Below are 18820 nucleotides of genomic sequence, written 5' to 3' on the forward strand. Positions count from 1 at the left end.
CTGTACGAGGTCTGCCTTCTCCTTCTCCAACACCGCAACCCTGCTCCTCTCTCTCTGCAGAAGTTCCTGGTTGCCCTGCTTTTCTTTGCGCAGTTTTTTGGACAGGTACTGCAGTCTCTCCACCTCGGACATCTGCTCGAACCGCTCGAACCGGTTGGCCCCCATGTCACTGCAGGAATGAAAGTAGTAGCTAGTAGTAGTAGTAGTAGTAGTAGATTGAAGGTTTTTAGGTCACTGTGTAGTAGACTGATAGACTCGTGAGTATGCAACCTCCAGTATATTTATAGCCCTGAGCCGCGAAGATGATGACACCACAAATGACGTCATTTCGGGTGTCACAACGACGCCGCACTGTAATTGGTTCTGCATAGAGCATTCTAATGGGTCCCACCTGTACTGTCCATGGTCCCACCACAAATGACGTCATTTCGGGTGTCACAACGACGCCGCACTGTGATTGGTTCTGAGCGTCTATGGATCAAACTCTTGAGCTAATTCTGCACTCACTCTGAATGTCAAAACATAAGCAATGTCATGTAGCCATCATTTTTAAGATATTAACGTAATTGTTTGGCGCACACGCACAGACATCAGAGTCCCCCGGAAGTCGGGTTTGTTGTAGCAGGTAGTGAATGTCCCTCCTGGGCTACCCTACAGTAGGGTTAGACGCACCGCCTACTTCCTGGTTGAATTTGGTGGGATTGGAATGAAGAGTGGAGGAATAACGAGAGTAAGGTTAGCAGTAGCGTATTATTTCCTGCTTATATCCTTTCATAAGTTTAATTTACAAACAGAAGACTCGTATGTGTGGATGATATTATCACGAATATGTGGAACCGGGGCTCCGTTAACTCAAGAGGAAGAAGAAGCTCCTCTTATGGACTCGAATGGTTTAGCTGTGAAGCTAACGTTAGCTGTGAAGCTATTGGAGCTTTGAAGGATAAAGTTGGTCAGTAAAGTCACTGTGTGAAAATGAAAATGTCTAAAGTGAAGTCCAGAAGCTGAGGGCGGTGGTGAAGCAGCGCCTAACTGTGGCTGTTGAAGAGATATTTCGGCTGTTTGATAGAACGAAAGCAGAGTACGAGGAGGAAGCTACTCGTCCACAAGAGGAGGTCGACAGACAGGGAAAACTGCTGCACGCTGTGTGCGGTTACACAGAGAAGCCTTGCCTGCAGACTCCAGCAGCTGTTGGTCATGAAAGAAGAAGAGGTTCCCGCTGAGCAGCAGGAGTGGAGCCCCAGTCTGCACCAGGAGGACCCAGAACCCCCAGACATGAAAGAGGAACAGGAGGAACTCTGTACGAGTGAGGAGGGAGAGCAACTTCAGGAGGTCCCAGAGCTCCCACACATTAAAGAGGAACAGGAGGAACTCTGTACCAGTCAGGAGGGAGAGCAGCTTCAGGAGGACCCAGAGCTCCCACACATTAAAGAGGAACAGGAGGAACTCTGGATCAGTCAGGAGGGAGAAGAGCTGCAAGGGTTGGAGGAGGCTGATATCACAAAGTTCCCATTCACTGCTGTTCCTGTGAAGAGTGAAGATGAGGAAGAGCAACCTCAGTCCTCACAGCTTCATCAAAGCCAAACTGAGGAGAACAGAGAGGAGCCTCTAGCCAGCAGCTCAATTGAACAGATGAAAACAGAAGCTGATGGAGATGACTGTGGAGTATCAGAACCAGCCAGGAACTTCTATCCAGACAAGACTTCAGACTCTTCTGAGACTGAAGACAGTGATGAATGGATCGAAACTAGTGAACCTCAGTCAGGTTTATACTCACAGAAAAACAGTGGAGTTATTGGGAAGAAACACTTCAGCTGCTCAGTTTGTGGTAAAAGATTTGGTAATGAAAAACACTTAAAGACACACATGATAGTCCACACAGGTGAGAAGCCATTTAATTGCTCAGTCTGTGGTAAAGGTTTTGGTCAAAAAGCAGACTTGAAGAGACACATGATACTCCACACACCAGATAAACAATTTAATTGCTCAGTCTGTGGTAAAGGTTTTGGTCAAAAAGGATCTTTGAAGACACACATGATAAACCACACAGGAGATAAACAATTTAATTGCTCAGTCTGTGGTAAAGGTTTTGGTCATAAAGGAGACTTGAAGAGACATAATATAGTCCACACAGGAGCTAAACAATTTAATTGCTCAGTCTGTGGTAAAGGTTTTGGTCAAAAAGGACACTTGAAGAGACACATGATAAACCACACAGGAGATAAACCGTTTAATTGCTCAGTCTGTGGTAAAGGTTTTGGTCAAAAAGCAGACTTGAAGACACACATGATAGTCCACACAGGAGATAAACAATTTAATTGCTCAGTCTGTGGTAAAGGTTTTGGTCAAAAAGGATCCTTGAAGACACACATGATAGTACACACAGGAGATAAACAATTGAATTGCTCAGTCTGTGGTAAAGGTTTTGGTCAAAAAGGAGACTTGAAGAGACACCTGATAGTCCACACAGGAGATAAACAATTTACTTGCTCAGTCTGTGGTAAAGCTTTTGGTCAAAAACGATACTTGAAGACACACATGATACTCCACACAGGAGATAAACAATTGAATTGCTCAGTCTGTGGTAAAGGTTTTGGTCAAAAAGAATCCTTGAAGACACACATGATAGTCCACACGGGTGAGAAACAATTTAATTGCTCAGTCTGTGGTAAAGGTTTTGGTCATAAAGGATACTTGAAGAAACACATGGTAGTCCACACAGGAGATAAATATTTGAATTGCTCTGTCTGTGGTAAAGGTTTTGGTCGTAAAGGAAACTTAAAGAGACACATGAAAATCCACGCAGGAGAGTAAACATTAATTCAGGGTTCCCACGGCCATGGACAACCTGGGAAGTCATGGAATTAGTCAAATCCTTGGAAGTTTAGGAAAAGTCATGAAATTGTGTTGTCTAATGAAATTGTGACAGTAATCTTCCCGTGGATAACCTTCCATGTAATGTAACATAACATCAAATGTATTCTCTGTAGCTGTTGACATAATGTGGCTCTAATATGTGTTGATTTGAGTGCTTCTTGTATTTTATATTAATATTTGTAGTGACAATTCCTGTTTTAGTTCAATAGCTAAGCTTCTATGATGCAGTAAAGCACTAAAAAGCCATATAAAGAGCAGCTGTGTCCTATTTGTCCAAGGTCATCATTTCTAGTATTGATTCAGAGTCACCGCCTCACATTACATGGAAATACTATTATTGATCCACCTTGAAAAGTCATGAAATTGTGTTGTCTGTAATGAAATTGTGACAGTAATCTTCATGTGGATAACCTTCCACGTAATGTAACATAACAGCAAATTTATTCTCTGTAGCTGTTGACATAATGTAGCTCTAAGTGTTGAATTTAGTGCTTCTTCTTGTATTTTATATTAATATTTGTATTGAAAATTCCTGTTTTAGTTCAATAGCTAAGCTTCTATGATGCAGTGACACTAAAGCACTAAAAAGCCATATAAAGAGCAGCTGTGTCCTATTTGTCCTAGGTCATCATTTCTAGTATTGATTCAGAGTCACCGCCTCACATTACATGGAAATACTATTATTGATCCACCTTGAAAAGTCATGGAAAAGTTTTGAAATCGTATCCATGAACATGGTTCAAGGTTCTCTTTATTATCCCCGAGGGGCAATTTGTGGTACATCCAGCAGTAACAACAACATATAAACAATCAAACAAATCATCAAACCACAGAAATACAACAAGGTGAAAGTTACATACAGTTTAAAAAGCCAATGTCAGCAGGAACAAATGACTTTTGAAGTCTATTGGTCTTCCATCTTGGCATACTGCAGTGTTTCCCCGAGAAACATTTCGAAACGTACCCCGACCGCAACGGTGGGGGCCCTGGCTGGCGACACCAAACTTTTAGCTAACCTGTTCGCATCTATGTTCGCAATGGCATCCAAGTATCATCATACTATTATGAGATGCGATGTGCGTTTCCCAGGCAACGACACATGTTGACACGTTTTGTAAATTGGAACAGCGCCGCACGCTGGCACGATGCTCCTAAAAGCAAAATGCTTATTGTTTTGAATGATTTGGCATCTTCTATTACTGTCAACACCAGTATTGTTGTATTGTAATAATATGCCATAAAGGTTTATTGAAAGTTTGGGGAGAGCAGGAAAATAATTTTAAAAATATATGATTTTTTCTGGCCTGGCGGGGGCGTCGATGGCCTGGCTGGCTTGCCAGGCCTGTAGAATGGTATGGGAAACACTGTACTGTATCTGCGGCCAGACGGGAGCAACTTAAACTGAGGACAGGAGATGGATAGGGTCAGCCAGGATAGACTGAGCCTTACTCAAGGACCTAACCTAACCTTGTATAGGTTAGGTTAGGAAGATCACTTAAGGTAGTGCGAGCCATTTTGCCGCACACCTTGACTTAACCTCAACGCGAGACTCAGCCTTCATTCTTCAGGTTGAGTCTCGCCGTAGCAAGTCCTCAGTCAACTGCACACATTGGTTGGAATGGTCTCAAGCGACTTAAACGTCCATCACAATAAAAATGTACCTTACCCATGCACAATATTGTTATCCAACGATAGGGACCAAGAGTATCCCAAAATATTACGTAGTTTTACAATACCGAGCCCTTATTTACATGCCAGAGCTGAAGGTTAAGCAACAAAATTGTAAACAGTGCAGTACACCCTCCCAACCACTGAGCTTGTGGAGCAGTTGAAACCAGAAATGACACAGCCGAAGAAGACTGTTTTTGAGATTTAGCTTTGGCTCTGGCATGTGAATAAGGGCTCTGTATTGTAAAACTGTAATATTTTGTGATACTCTTGGTCCCTATCGTTGGATAACAACATTGTGCATGGGTAATTACCAAATTCCATGATTCCGTCAGTTTTTTTCTGTTTTGCGTACATATGGCCCTACTTGAGACCATTCCAACTGATGCATGCAGTTATTAGGGAGAACAAAAAATAACAACGGGGGGAAAATATCATTCCCCCCCTCGTTATTTTTTGTTCTCGCTTAAACCGATTGTTTTCTGGTCACTCAAGATTCTCTGCAAGACTTTTTGGCTTGGTTCGAGCCTTAAAACTTGTTATATTTGGATTGATCGAGATGTCTATAGAGAAAATGGCGCGGAACTTCAAATTACGTCACGAAAAGTCACGTGCCTGTTGAGCTCCATAACTAAGCAGGGAGACGCGGTTGCATTCCGATCGGCTAGTAGTTCCCAGTGAAGTTGTCTGCACAGGGTATACAGCCATATTACTTCACATGGCTGAATACCCTGTCCACTGCAGTCCACTTCAAAGGGGAACTACTAGCAGATTGGAACACAGCCCTATGACAGAGTCGCCTGCAAACTTGATAAAATGGCGCTTGTCATAATGGCTTCAACAGAAATGAGTGTATCAAATCAATAAGAGGTGAGAGGATGCACCCCTGAGATCCGGTGGAGGAAAAGAGAACATTTGATAGGATGCCATTCACTCTCACATGTTGACCGCTCAGTTAAAAAGTCCATCAGCCAACAGAAAGATAAGGTGCACGAAGCTCTTTGCGCCCTCTATGTGTGTGATGTGGACCATATTTAAAAGGGTGCCCATGTGTGGGAATTCTGTGCCGCTCACTGCCAACGGCCACGCCCCATTCATGTTATTCAGCACTGTTTTAATATTGTAAATAATATTACAGAGTATAGTTTCATGGATACTTTTACAGTTCTTAACATATTAGAATAATCGTGTTGTTTTTAATGTGTTCTACTACCTTGAAGAGAGCCAATAAATCTTGTAATCTTGGGGGAATCCTTGTCTCAGTGCATCATTTATGGTCACGTGTCATGAGGCTCTGTGCGCTTTTATCTGGTTTTGAGTGTTAAAGGGACAGTTTACCGTAAACAGTTTAAGGTGAATTCTGGCCTTGCCACGGCCTGGCCACACTTAGATTAGACAAAGACACAAACCATCCCCACAACAGCCTGTTCTCCCTGCTACCCTCAGGGAGGAGATACAGGGTTCCAAAAACACGCACAAATCGCTTGAGGAACAGTTTCTTCCCGCAGGCCACGAGACTCCTTAATATGCACAAAATAGTGCAGTAGTCGTACCGTACTGTACTGCAGCTGCTACTATTACGGATGCCTAACGTTTAATTGTAAATTTAAGTGTATGTTTAATAAGGTGCCTAACGTTTAATTGTAAATTTAAGTGTATGTTTAATAAGGTACATGCTATTTGCACATGTATGTATAAAACGTCGAATTTGGAATGTCTGAACACGTCTAACGTATGCACATGACACGTGCACCTATGTGCAATGAATATGCCACTGTCGTATAAGCCACCGACTTGTCTTATTGCTTATTGATGCCTATTTTTCTTATTGCTGTCTTATTGCTTATTGATGCCTATTTCTTATTGCCTATTACTCATTGCTTGTTGCCTATTTGTACTATGTCGTAAACGGAGTCCACTGCACAAGAATTTCACACGTGGTACTTGTACCATGGAGTGACAATAAAAATCTTGAATCTTGATCTTGAATCTTGATTAAATCCTCCCTCCTAGCCCTTACCAAACCTTTGAGATGTGTAGTGTAGTCAATCCCGACTGTCACTATTCTATCAGTCACTATCATCAGTCACGACCTAAAATGGGAGCTGAACATCGGAGCTCTCACCAGGAAGACACAGCAGAGGATGTACTTTGTACGGCAGCTGAAGAAATTCAAAGTGCCAAAGGCCACGATGATGCACTTCTACACCTCCATCACCTCCTCCATCACCGTCTGGTATGCTGCTGCCACTCTCAAAGACATTGGCAGACTTCAGCGCATCATCCGCTGCGCTGAGAGGATAATCGGATGCGGCCTGCCATCCCTCCAGGACCTGCATGCAGCCAGGACACTGAAGCGGTCTCGCAAGATCATGGCCGACCCCTCCCACCCTGGCCACAAACTCTTTGAGACGCTCCCCCACGGCAAGAGACTGAGGTCACCACCCGCCACAAGACCAGCTTCTTCCCAACCGCCATCAGGCTCACCAACAAGCCCGGAAACCCCTTCCACCAAGGACCTCACCAACAACAACAACACCCCCCCCCCCCCCCCCCCGCAGACACACTACCTAATTTAATGTTTAACTGGGACTGTAAATTCATGTAAATCCACTGCACATTTAATGCCTATTTAACTTAGCCTGTAAATTTCATGTACATTCAATGTAAACTCTTATCTAACTCTGACTGTAAATTCATGTAAATCCACTGCCTATTTAACGCCTATTTAACTCAGTCTGTGAATCTCATGTAAATTCAACATAAATTCATATTTATTATCCACAGAACACTTCACCACTCATGTACATATTGTATATATTTACTCGATTTGATTGCACTTGCAACTTGTGATTGTCTTTAGTTATCTTCCTACTTCTATCTCTGTATATTGATGGGACCGCTACGCTGCATACAGACACTAAGACAAATTCCTCGTATGTAACTTGCATACTGTGGCAATAAAAGTGATTCTGATTCTGCAGCATAAAATAACTCTGTCACTTGATAAAAATAATAATAATAATGAAACAACTGACATAAAAATGCTGTTGTTAGTCTTTTTTGTTAGCATATTCAATCAAAAGTATTACTTGAATGCACCAACAAACAGGTCGTTTTTATTCACACATAACCTTTGACCTCAAACGAGTTTACAGGAGGCCTTGAAGGCAGCATGTCTTTTGACGGCATTGCTGCGGCTGAGCCACTAGATGGCGCAGTGAGGCTGGGAAATAAGGGCTGAATCTGGCCTGCCAGCAAACCCGCTTTTCCACAACTGTGTCAAGTCAGTCAGAGAAAACCAAAGCAACACCGGAAGTTTGAGGCTTGTGCGTTCAAAAATAAAAACTCTTGAAACCAGTTGAACAGACTCACTCCATTTTACAGGTCTGTTACAATGTAACTACATATGAACTACAGTTGAACAGACTCACTCCACTTTACAGGTCTGTTACAATGTAACTACATATGAACGTAATTTAGAACGTGGACTAAATTAGGGCTCCCTGATATGAAAAGGGTTGAGAATCACTGTATAAACAAAGGTGCAGCTCACATCCTCGTCCAGGTGGGGCCGCTCTATTCACGCTGCACAACTTTATGAACTGCTTACTTTACTGCTTACCAAAGAGTAAAGAAGACAAATGGCTGGAACCCTTACGTCTTTTTACAACCGGCCTGCCGCCATTTTGGTCTGAAAACGCATCGTTGCGCCAATGGGACAACAGCACAGAACCATGGCAGCCAATCAGATGCAGATGTTGCAATGCAGCTACCCAGAGCCCCCACAGCTACACAATACTTCTGTTCTTATCATTATACGTTATTTGCTTTTGCTGAAGTTGCATTATCTTCACAAGTAACGTTGGGTAAATATTGGAATAGAATTAAAACCTCAAATGAACACCGGCATAGCATTGCAGAAAGGCGACCATCCAATATGGAGTGTTAATAGTTTGTTTGTGCATGTTTCGTTACACTGTCAACAAAAGTAGCTAAGTTTGCTCGAAGACATGCATGAGCCGGACACCGCAGCGATCCTTCCCGACGATGGGCTCACATGTACCGGGGAAGACGTGCCCCTGCTTGGCCGTAAGGAGAGAGACGGGACCGTCCGCTCGGTGGCCTGTTCCAGGCGCGCCGTGTCGGTGGAGCCGGTGTTGTTCCTCTCCATGTTCTCCCTAGTCCTGCAATCGTCGCTGTCCACGCAGTACCTGTGGGACCGCATCAGCCAAGACCTGGACTACAACGGCGCCAAGGGCGGGGGGTGCGGGAACAGCTCAGTCCCCCATGACCCTCTTCAGAAGGTAACCAGTGTTTACTACATGGACTGTTTACTAACTGCAGTCAAGCCAGCCCTCACCTCGGAAAGCACTGTCATTCTAGCCTCCACTTGGTTTGTGGTGCATGTAGGCATTACTGTAAAAGCGTGCGAGAACTGATTTCAAAATAAAAGCGCACTCCCAGAACAAATCTATACTAATTAAATGTTCTAATTTTTACATATTATAATTACAATTGCACGCTATGAGAGTTGATGTACAATTTCAAAGTAAAAGCCTACTATTTTTTTGTTTTCACTGTTTTCTGAACATTCAAATGGATTGTTAAAGGAAACTGCCTGTTATTACAAAATAATTATACTTCAGACTGATAGTACTCACCCCCAGGGTGTCATCCACAAAATTTCAGAGCAATCTGATGTAGCATTTCAGAATAAAAGCCTTCTAACTATTCATATTTGACTGCATCACATGTACATTTGGAGTAATATTGATAGAAAACTACCTGTTATCATTGAACCATTCCACTTCAGACTCATACTACTCCACCCCGGGGGGGTCACCCAGAAAATTTCAGAGCAAAGTGATGTAGCATTTCAGAATAAAAGCCTTCTAACATTCATATTTGACTGCATCACATGTACATTTGGAGTAATATTGATAGTTAGTTGCAGCCCTAAAATAAGAAAAATGTGAGGTAGAGAAGCAGTCTTCAGGATTTTTCCTGCACAGAGAATTACGAGGTGGTACGGCAGTCTCCGTCAAATTCCGTCCTGCCTCCAGCTCTCGACAAAGCTCTGACGGGTGAAAACACTATTGTCTAACAAGCGTTGCACTTGGTAGCACAGTTGCCAAGTCCATTTATAAGCAACTTTGGGCTTGTTTTTCTGTAAAGTTGCTTACAAATATGGGTGGGTGGGTAGTGTGTGTGTGTGTGTGTGTGTGTGTGTGTGTGTGTGTGTGTGTGTGTGTGTGTGTGTGTGTGTGTGTGTGTGTGTGTGTTTGTGTGTGTGTGTGTGTGTGTGTGTGTGTGTGTGTGTGTGTGTGTGTGTGTGTGTGTGTGTGTGTGTGTGTGTGTAGTCGCGGATGCAGGTTGTATTTTTTGGAGGGGCATGTTTCTAAAGTGTAGTTCCTTTGGGCTTGCTCCCCTGTTGTCATTTATTCATGTTGCAGGAACCATCCACAACCCTGTCCCCTCCCCTTCCCCCATACACACAGGCGACAGCCAGTGGCCCTGTGCAGACCTGGGTGGGATTCAATCACCCATCGAATCACCCGGATCTGAAGAACAGGGCCTTGGCGCCCATCAAATCTACCCGATCGGACTGTTGTCACCCATAGATTCGATTGGACTGTTGTCACCCATAGATTCGATTGGACTGTTGTCACCCATAGATTCGATCGGACTGTTGTCACCCATAGATTCAGTCAGTTTGTCATCAGCCCCATTCCTATCGCTGATAAACCTGCTAGTAGGTTTCAATGGCTGTTATCAAACAACTTTATATTTAGGCAAATAAAACAACTTATGGTTAGGTTTAGGGTTAGTAGGGTAAGGGTTAGGGTGAGGGTTAGGCTTAGGGTTAGAATTAAGCACCAAAAAGTGTTCAAACGTAAACCTATGACTGATAACGAATCGCTGATAACGACCTTCTGCAGCGTGACTGGTAGCATACACATACATACAGTACTGATGTTATTTAGATATTTATGTGATCTACCCTCCCCCCACCCCCCAGATTGTATTGTTTGTTTTGTATTTTCTGTATGTTGCGGGGTCCCCAGGAAGAATAGTCTGAATAGTCAGACTAATGGGGATCCATAATAAACAATAAACAATATTGTGTCGGTCTCAAAAATCCCATATTGGTCGGGCCTCTAGTACTACATCTGTCTCATTTTGAGCCAGGGAAAAACCCTGGTCTTGGTGCAGAGGACTGAACAGAATGAACACAGACTAAATCTTTTCTGTTTTCAGGAGGTGGAAACCTTGACGGCCCACTGGAGCATGTACATCAACCTGGGGGGCTTCTCTATGGGCCTGTTGGTGGTGCCCCTCCTGGGCTCCTGGAGCGACATCGCAGGCCGCCGCCCGGTGCTCATGCTGGCCAGCCTGGGCCTCTCCCTGCAGGCGGCGGTTTACCTCCTGGTGATGTATCTGGAGCTGCCTGTGGTCGGCTTCCTCCTGGGCAGGCTTCTCAGCGGCTTGACGGGCGACTTTAACCTCGTCTTGGCCGGCTGCTTTGCCTACGTGGCCGATACCAGCGACAGGACGTCCCGCACCTTCAGGGTGGCGGTGCTGGAGGCGTGCCTGGGTGTGGCAGGCATGCTGGCCAGCATCATCGGAGGGGAGTGGCGGCGGGCACAAGGGTATGACATGAAACGGTTATTGTTCTACAGTTACAGCTCCTAGAAGAACTATTCATGTATGTGCACTTTGCACAAAATGAAAAATGTCTGCGTTTACATGGACTTGAGTATCCCGGTTATGAGGCTTATCCTGGTTTTGATCATATTTGGGATATGGTGTTTACATGGAACACAGAGAAAGCAACTTATTCATATTCCTGTATACATGATAAATACCAGTATCTCGGTTACTGATTACTACAGGCTATCTGCACGTCATTCATTCACCTATTTTGGACCAAGACTGCACTGCGCTGCTTTACTCACAACTTCTTTGTGTTAAAAGTTGACTGTGGCAATTGAAAATGAGGCTACTTTGGGTAATAGCGGGCTTAGCACTATACCTGAATGCCAACATCGCCTTGCAGCTTTGGCTTATCTACCGTAATATCGCCAACAATGGGAGAAGAAGGCGACAGGAAATATTAAACGTGTCTGCCACTTTGACAGGTGTCAGACTCTCTCTGCCACCGCGTAGAACAAGGAGGCAGTGGATGAAGATACACAGCCGTGACTGGTGGGAGATCTGTTACGTCACGTCACTTGGCTGAAGCCGCGCCTGCGCAGGTAGTCAGCCCCGGTCAGAAACCAGGATAAGATGTATACATGCAGCAGTATCCCGGTTTCTTTCGGAGTACTCCAGCTAGCACAACCGGGTTTCTCAAAACCGGGATAAGGGCTTATCCAGGTTTCTGAAATCGGGATATGATGTTTACATGCGCAAACACAAAAACGGGATACTCCAAAACCCCCGACAGTAACCGGGATACTCAAGTCCATGTAAACGCAGTCAGTACAAACATCCGTTAAGACCACGGTGAAGACCCCAATAAATCAGCAACTTTACTTCCTTGATTTGATGTACTTCCTGTTGAAACAGGGTGTTGGGCCAGGACATACTGTATCACAGTGAAGGGTCATTCAAAAGTGTAAACCAATATCAGTCAGGGAGAGAGACAGTTTTATTTGATGAGAGAGGCGGAGAGACAGGACTGTACAGTACAAATATCTGTGATGATTTTATTGGTTGGGTTTTTTATTTAGGCCTACTGGTGTGGCATGAGATCACCGTTGAAGATACACTGATTTCCGGGAGTAAAAGTAATGGGAGTTAATCTCATGGAGGCTTTCATGGTTTATTGCTATTGGCCGACCAGTTTCCTCCTGTATTTAGCTACATCAACCCTTTCTGGCTGGTCCTGGCCACCAACCTGGCTGCGGCTCTGTACACTTACCTGTTTGTCCCGGAGTCCGTCGTCCCAGACCCCAGTGCCAGGCTCTTCACCACCCGTCACCACCGCGCCATCTGGCACCTCTACTCTAAAGGAAGCAGTGCCAGCGAGGGCAGTGGAAAGTTTCACAGGTAGGGATGGTGATCGTCAATTTTTATTGATATAGAGAGGCAAAGTGACCGCCTACTTCCTGCTTCAGCACTGTACCAGAGATAACATAACTGGTATTGCTTTTATTGCTTAACTGTGAGCCTGTGACTCAATAAAATTGAACACAATAAAATTTGCCTAGCCTGGTGAGACAATTAAATTCTTTGTTTAGTTAACGGCAGTTGAAAGGTAATTCAATTCAAAAACTTTAATTGCAATTATACTGTACGTTTGTGCATCAGTGATAAATGGTAAATGACATGACTCGTCTCTCGAGACGCATTATAGGACTAGTCTCAATAGCAGTATCGATAAGCTCGGACCTTATTGATTTTCGTATTTTGAGAAACTATCGATCCATACTTATCGATACCGGGTCTCAATCCCAATCCCTATTCACAGGTGCAAGCTGCGTCTTTACACGCTGTGCTTATTCTTGTTGCTGACCGTCCACTTTGGCTGCCGAGATCTGTATGTGTTGTATGAGCTGAGCGCGCCGCTGTGCTGGGGCCCGGCGCTGATCGGCTATGGATCGGCGGTTTTACACCTAGCGTTTCCTGGCAGTCTACTGGGGCTGCGGCTCCTCCAGTGCTGCCTGCAGGACTCCTGGGTGGCTCTGGTGGGCATAGCCTCCAGCATCGCCGGGCTGGTGGTCATCTCTGTGGCCGACACCACCCTGCTCATGTTCACAGGTGAGTTACTGGGTACCAGAGCTTTGGCCGCACCTTGCACAGATTATTAATTTACTCGCATGGTTAAAGAAATAGGTTCCGCATGTCAAAAGTTTTCTTCGGGGTAACATTCATACACAAAAATAAAAACAGGATAATGCTACTAAGATGACTCACAAGTCTCTGATTACCACACTACTTACTGTAGCATAGAAATCAATTCGTTAATTAATTAGAAATGAATTAGGCTTGTGCTGACAAGCTCCTTTAAGTCAAGTCCTTTACTTCAATTGCGTTTTTTTAATTACTTGCATGCATGAGGCAAGACAATAGGCAGCACTTACTAGAGGTAGACCGGTGCCGATTATTGGCATTTTTAATTAATCAGCATCGGCCGCTGCCTGCACTCACAAGGCCGATTATTACAGCAGGCTAAAAACAAGTAGCGTGACAATTTATACTCAAGACAAATTTTCTCCCAAACACTGTGTTTGCAAGACTATTCGTCTCCCATACTCTCTGTTAATAGAATAATACAGTTGAAAGAGGTAGTGATGTGACGTTCGCGAACGATCCGAATCTATTGAACGGCTCTTTGCTATGAACGAAGGGAACCGAGTCCTATTTGAGAGCCGTTCGTTTTAATGTTGTGCCCAAATTTCACTGCCTGGCCTGCAGTGGAATGGAATTATAGCCTCCTTGTTTTTTTTTACCCAAATACTCTCATTCATTATTATATTTAAATCATTGTATTTTATCTAATGCATAATCGGCATTAGAAATCGGCCATCGGCCACCCTGCTCTCTAGATATCGGCATCGGCCACTGAAAAAACCCCATATCGGTCGACCTCTAAAAAATCTCACAGCAGGTGAATCAGGGGGGGAAACCTCAGCTGTTCTCTCCCCTCTGTATTTTCTCTATGCTCACAGCCTCAGGTAATAATTAACATTGACCACAAATTGTACTCTGTCATGTAGTAAAGTTCTCAGGGATTGTAAAACATTTGCATTTACTAATGTAGTGGCAATCTGTTATTATACAAACACCTGTTTCAAAACAGGTGGTTATATGTTGCACAATAACATTATTGTGGTTAATCATGTTAATGATTACAAGAGGCTCCGAGCTTAGAGTGTAGAGTTTCATTCCGACATGTGAATGTGTGACGTCTACAATTACAGGATGATTAACAGCAAAACTTCAATCAAATTGTGGTACTTGTTAAATAATGTTTAGTTGACAAAATGACAACACTTGTATGTATATTTTAGAGATTGAAGTGCTGACTTTTCAAAAATGAGATATATATCAAACACAATTGGACGTGTCTGCGGGTGGGAAGCCGGGTAAGGGTACAGTATGTGTCCCGGTCGCTGCACTAGTGCCTCCTCTGGTCGGTCGGGAATAGCTTGATTCTCCCACGCGCTACGTCCTGCCGGTGAAACACCTCGCCCTCGCTATCAGGTGAAAAGAAGCGGTTGGCCACTGCACATGTATCGGAGGAAGCGTGTGCCAGTCTACAACTCTTCCCAGATCGGCAGAGGGACATTGGCCAAGCACAATTGGGAAGACAACGGGAGCAAAAATATAACCCCCCCCCCCAAAAAAGAAATATATAATCGAAGGGCTTCGACCCCTCTGAGCTCCACGCAGTTTGTCCAAATGAAAATGTGTGTGTGTGTGTGTGTGTGTGTGTGTGTGTGTGTGTGTGTGTGTGTGTGTGTGTGTGTGTGTGTGTGTGTGTGTGTGTGTGTGTGTGTGTGTGTTTGGTCTCTCTCCAGGATACGGTGCGCTTTTCCTCTGCATAACTACAGCTCCTGTGCTCAGGTCGAAGCTGTCCAAGTTGGTGGATCCATCAGAGCAAGGTCAGTCACACTCTGTATGACAGCCTCACAAGTACATGGATCCGGATGAATTTTACTTAATGATTTAGACAATTTAAATTAATTAAAAACTGTCGCTATTTCATAAAAAATGGGAAATCTTTGATTTTGGAAAGAGCCTACAGAAGCAACCCATTACAGATTTACAACAATCAAGTCTATACTGTAGCAAGTTTGACTTAAGGTCAGGTCTGTTTTTACGCAACAGGCTCCAGAGCACATCTGGAAATGAGTTTGCTCTCAGTGCGTTACCCTGTGTACTGGCTCCGTGTGTTACCCTGTGTACTGGCTCCGTGTGTTACCCTGTGTACTGGCTCTGTGTGTTACCCTGTGTACTGGCTCAGTGTGTTACCCTGTGTACTGGCTCTGTGTGTTACCCTGTGTACTGGCTCAGTGTGTTACCACTGTGTACTGGCTCCATGTGTTACCCTGTGTACTGGCTCAGTGAGTTACCTTGTGTACTGGCTCAGTGCGTTACCCTGTGTACTGGCTCAGTGCGTTACCCTGTGTACTGGCTCAGTGTGTTACCACTGTGTACTGGCTGTAAGCACAGCTGAATAAAAATTGGACAATCTGGGACTAGGGATGAGCCGATCCACATCTTTTCAGTTCCGATCCGATTCCGATACCTGAATTTGGATATCTGCCGATACCGATATTATTCCGATATACCAGAGCTATTTTTTCTTGAATATACAGTACAGAGAAAAATGTGGCCAATTGAAAAAAAAAAAAAAAAAAAAAAATACAACTTGCAAAAAGCAGACAAAATGAAGAAAATATACAAGGCAAAGAAGGATAGCCTACTTGTTTGATTCTGCACTATTTAGACATTGCTGTTTTAGATAAGGGTCCTCTGCATGTACCTGGCTCCTATCAATTATCTCTCTTTTTTATATAAAATATGACAGGCCCAATGCCCAAAGCATTAGAGTAGCAAAGAGGGAAAGGGGACCTACTAATTAAATGATAAATAGTAGCCTAACAACAAACATTACACAAGAATGTTCATCTGAATTTACTGAATGGAATGATTGGAATGTGTGTTTACATACAACCGATTTAATGTGGCCCTTGGCTTCTCTCTCAAAATACTATATGTGGCCCTCCACAGAGTATTGGTTAATCAAGCAAGTTCACTTAGATTTTTCCCCCATTCACCTAACGATGACAGCACTATTATACAGTTTGTAGACAAGCACCAAGTAGGCACAGCACAGGCAGAACTCATATTTTCAGATGGTAAACAAAATCCTTAGAGTACAATTGTACCATATGGGATTTTTTTAGGCAATTTCTATATGCAGGGTAGCAGGGGCAGAGGGCTGAAATTTGGCATGGAGGTCAAGTGTGTGTGTGTGTGTGTGTGTGTGTGTGTGTGTGTGTGTGTGTGTGTGTGTGTGTGTGTGTGTGTGTGTGTGTGTGTGTGTGTGAAGGTGTGTTCATGCCAATTGACTAAAAGGGGGTGTTGGTGCACACATTTCAAAATGCAGGGTGGCAGAGGCAGAGTAGGGTGGGCTGCTCAGGGGCCCTGCCATCCTGCATTTTGGAAATTTGCATAATGTGGTCACAGCGATTGCGAATTCACACTTGTTTACATACTTGTGTGTGTGGTTTTGTTCCAGGTGTCCTGTTTGCCGCTGTGGCCTGTGTGGAGGGCCTGTGCAGTCTGGTGGGCAGTAGTCTCTTCAACTCCCTCTACCCAGCCACTCTGAGCTTCATGAAGGGCTTCCCCTTCCTCTTTGGTGCCATCCTCCTCTTCCTCCCTGCTGGAATCATCGGGTGAGTCCGCCGTGGCCTTCGGCACCGCACCGTGACCTCGGCACCGCTCCGTGACCTCGGCACCGCTCCGTGACCTCGGCACCGCTCCGTGGCCTCGGCCTGTCATGTTGTTTGATGCAACAGTGTGTTCCAGACAGAAAAGCCACACATGTTCAAGAGCTCCCCTTCAAGAGTTCCCTTCAAGTCTACAAATGAGTAAGACAGGAATTTACAATGGAAATTGTGAAGACCGCAAAACATAATAAAAGTAGAAGTGCACTTGGACAGTGCAGACCTCCGCCAAGGCCGATACTCCAGTCTGCTACGATATCGAATTTTGTGAATCGGATCAGAACCCTGACCCTGTTGAACCTGTGTCATAATAGCATTTTGGCCCATGATGTAACTTCTCACTTTACTGACCATTTTACATGATCATAGATGCCACAATGCACGTTACAAGAAGTCTTCCTTTAACAGCACCAGAGAGTGTCACTGAAAACAGCAAAGTATCACAAGCTATACTGGGAATTATGAGAAGCAGCATGAAGCAAACCACAACACCAGAGCCGTATAATAGAAGAGTTCCGACATCTCCATTCACTCCAATGGACCAGTTTTTTACTCTCAAGAGTTCCAGGAAGCAAGGTCCTGGATTAAGCAGCACTGTCGAGTTGCAGCAAAATAGACAGTTTGTGTTGTACTCTGAAAGGGTTTTTTCCCCCTTGAATCAAATGGTACATTATCAGCTTTATTTTAGCATGCAAAAGTAGCGCGAGACCCATTCCTGGCTGTTCATTGGCTAATGGGTCTCTCATTTTGGTCCTTCCGCTGACGCCACTCTCTCTCTAGAGGACACTACACAACACCACATAAAATGTGCACAAAGGGAGCCGACCCCAAAGCACAAACAATTCTACACCAAAAAGAACAACATAGTTAAAATACAATACAATTAAAATACATTTTAATTTATGTTATTTTATATGTTAATACTGGCTGATGTTAATATATTATTTAGCAAAAATATTGTTATCACGCCTGTAAAATAATGAAGTAGCAATAACATAAGAAGTTATTATGTTATGGGTTGACGATTTTATTGCCGTACTCACGTTATTGGATTTATTACATTTGGTTTTATTACATCATGGTCAATTATTACATTTTCGGCCTGTACAGAGATTGCTTACCATGAGACTTTTTCAGTCATAGCTGAAAGCCCACATAAAAGCTGTTTACATACTGTGAGTGGATGCCCAGCTCTCTCCTGCTGCCACTCTGCGTGCTTATTCCTCAATTCGGGATCATGTCTATGTTCCCCGGGTTCTATGTTCCCCGGGTTCTATATTCCCCGTTTTTCACTAACCTCTCCCAGCCCCCACGCCAAACCTAACCTCCCCCCATGCCTAAACCTAACCTCCCCCAGACCCTAACCCAAAACCTAACCTCTCCCACCCCCACGCCTAAACCTAAGGTCGGCATTGTGGGTGGTCGGCATAGCGGGTGGACACCATTTGGGAAAACGGGGAACATAGGACCCGGGGAACATAGGACCCGGGGAACATAGGGATGACCCCCTCAATTCTATGGCTCGTCGCTCAGCCATCTTTACAGCTGTGACAAACACTTTTTCCTCAGCCGGTCAGGACAAGTGAAGGACATTCTCAGTAATGTTGTTAAACAACAAGCACTAAACTGGAAAATGCCCTTGGCACCAGAACGCCAGGGTCCATAATACTCTTCTATGAACACACAACAATGTTTTTACATGTTTGTCTGTCTAGGTTCCTGGAATGTGAAGACCAGACGAGAGAGAAAAGACTCAACAGCGCCCTGATCTGAGCCGAGGAAGAGAGCCGTATCTTATCAGAGGGGTCAAGGTT

At 44.2% G+C, this 18820-nt stretch overlaps 1 protein-coding gene across 1 annotated transcript; it reads left to right on the plus strand.

Moving 5' to 3' along the window:
- Nucleotides 1–8555: 8555 nt before the first annotated feature.
- Nucleotides 8556–16959, plus strand: slc46a1 (solute carrier family 46 member 1; the record flags this gene model as incomplete). Its single annotated transcript, XM_083636596.1, has 6 exons — nucleotides 8556–8849; nucleotides 10804–11195; nucleotides 12409–12597; nucleotides 13019–13308; nucleotides 15072–15155; nucleotides 16799–16959. 6 exons carry the CDS (start codon nucleotides 8556–8558, stop codon nucleotides 16957–16959), a joined length of 1410 nt encoding a protein of 469 aa, XP_083492722.1.
- Nucleotides 16960–18820: the final 1861 nt, after the last annotated feature.

This window comes from Poromitra crassiceps (genome assembly GCF_964638095.1).
Source record: "Poromitra crassiceps genome assembly, chromosome: 5".
Lineage (NCBI taxonomy): Eukaryota > Metazoa > Chordata > Actinopteri > Beryciformes > Melamphaidae > Poromitra > Poromitra crassiceps.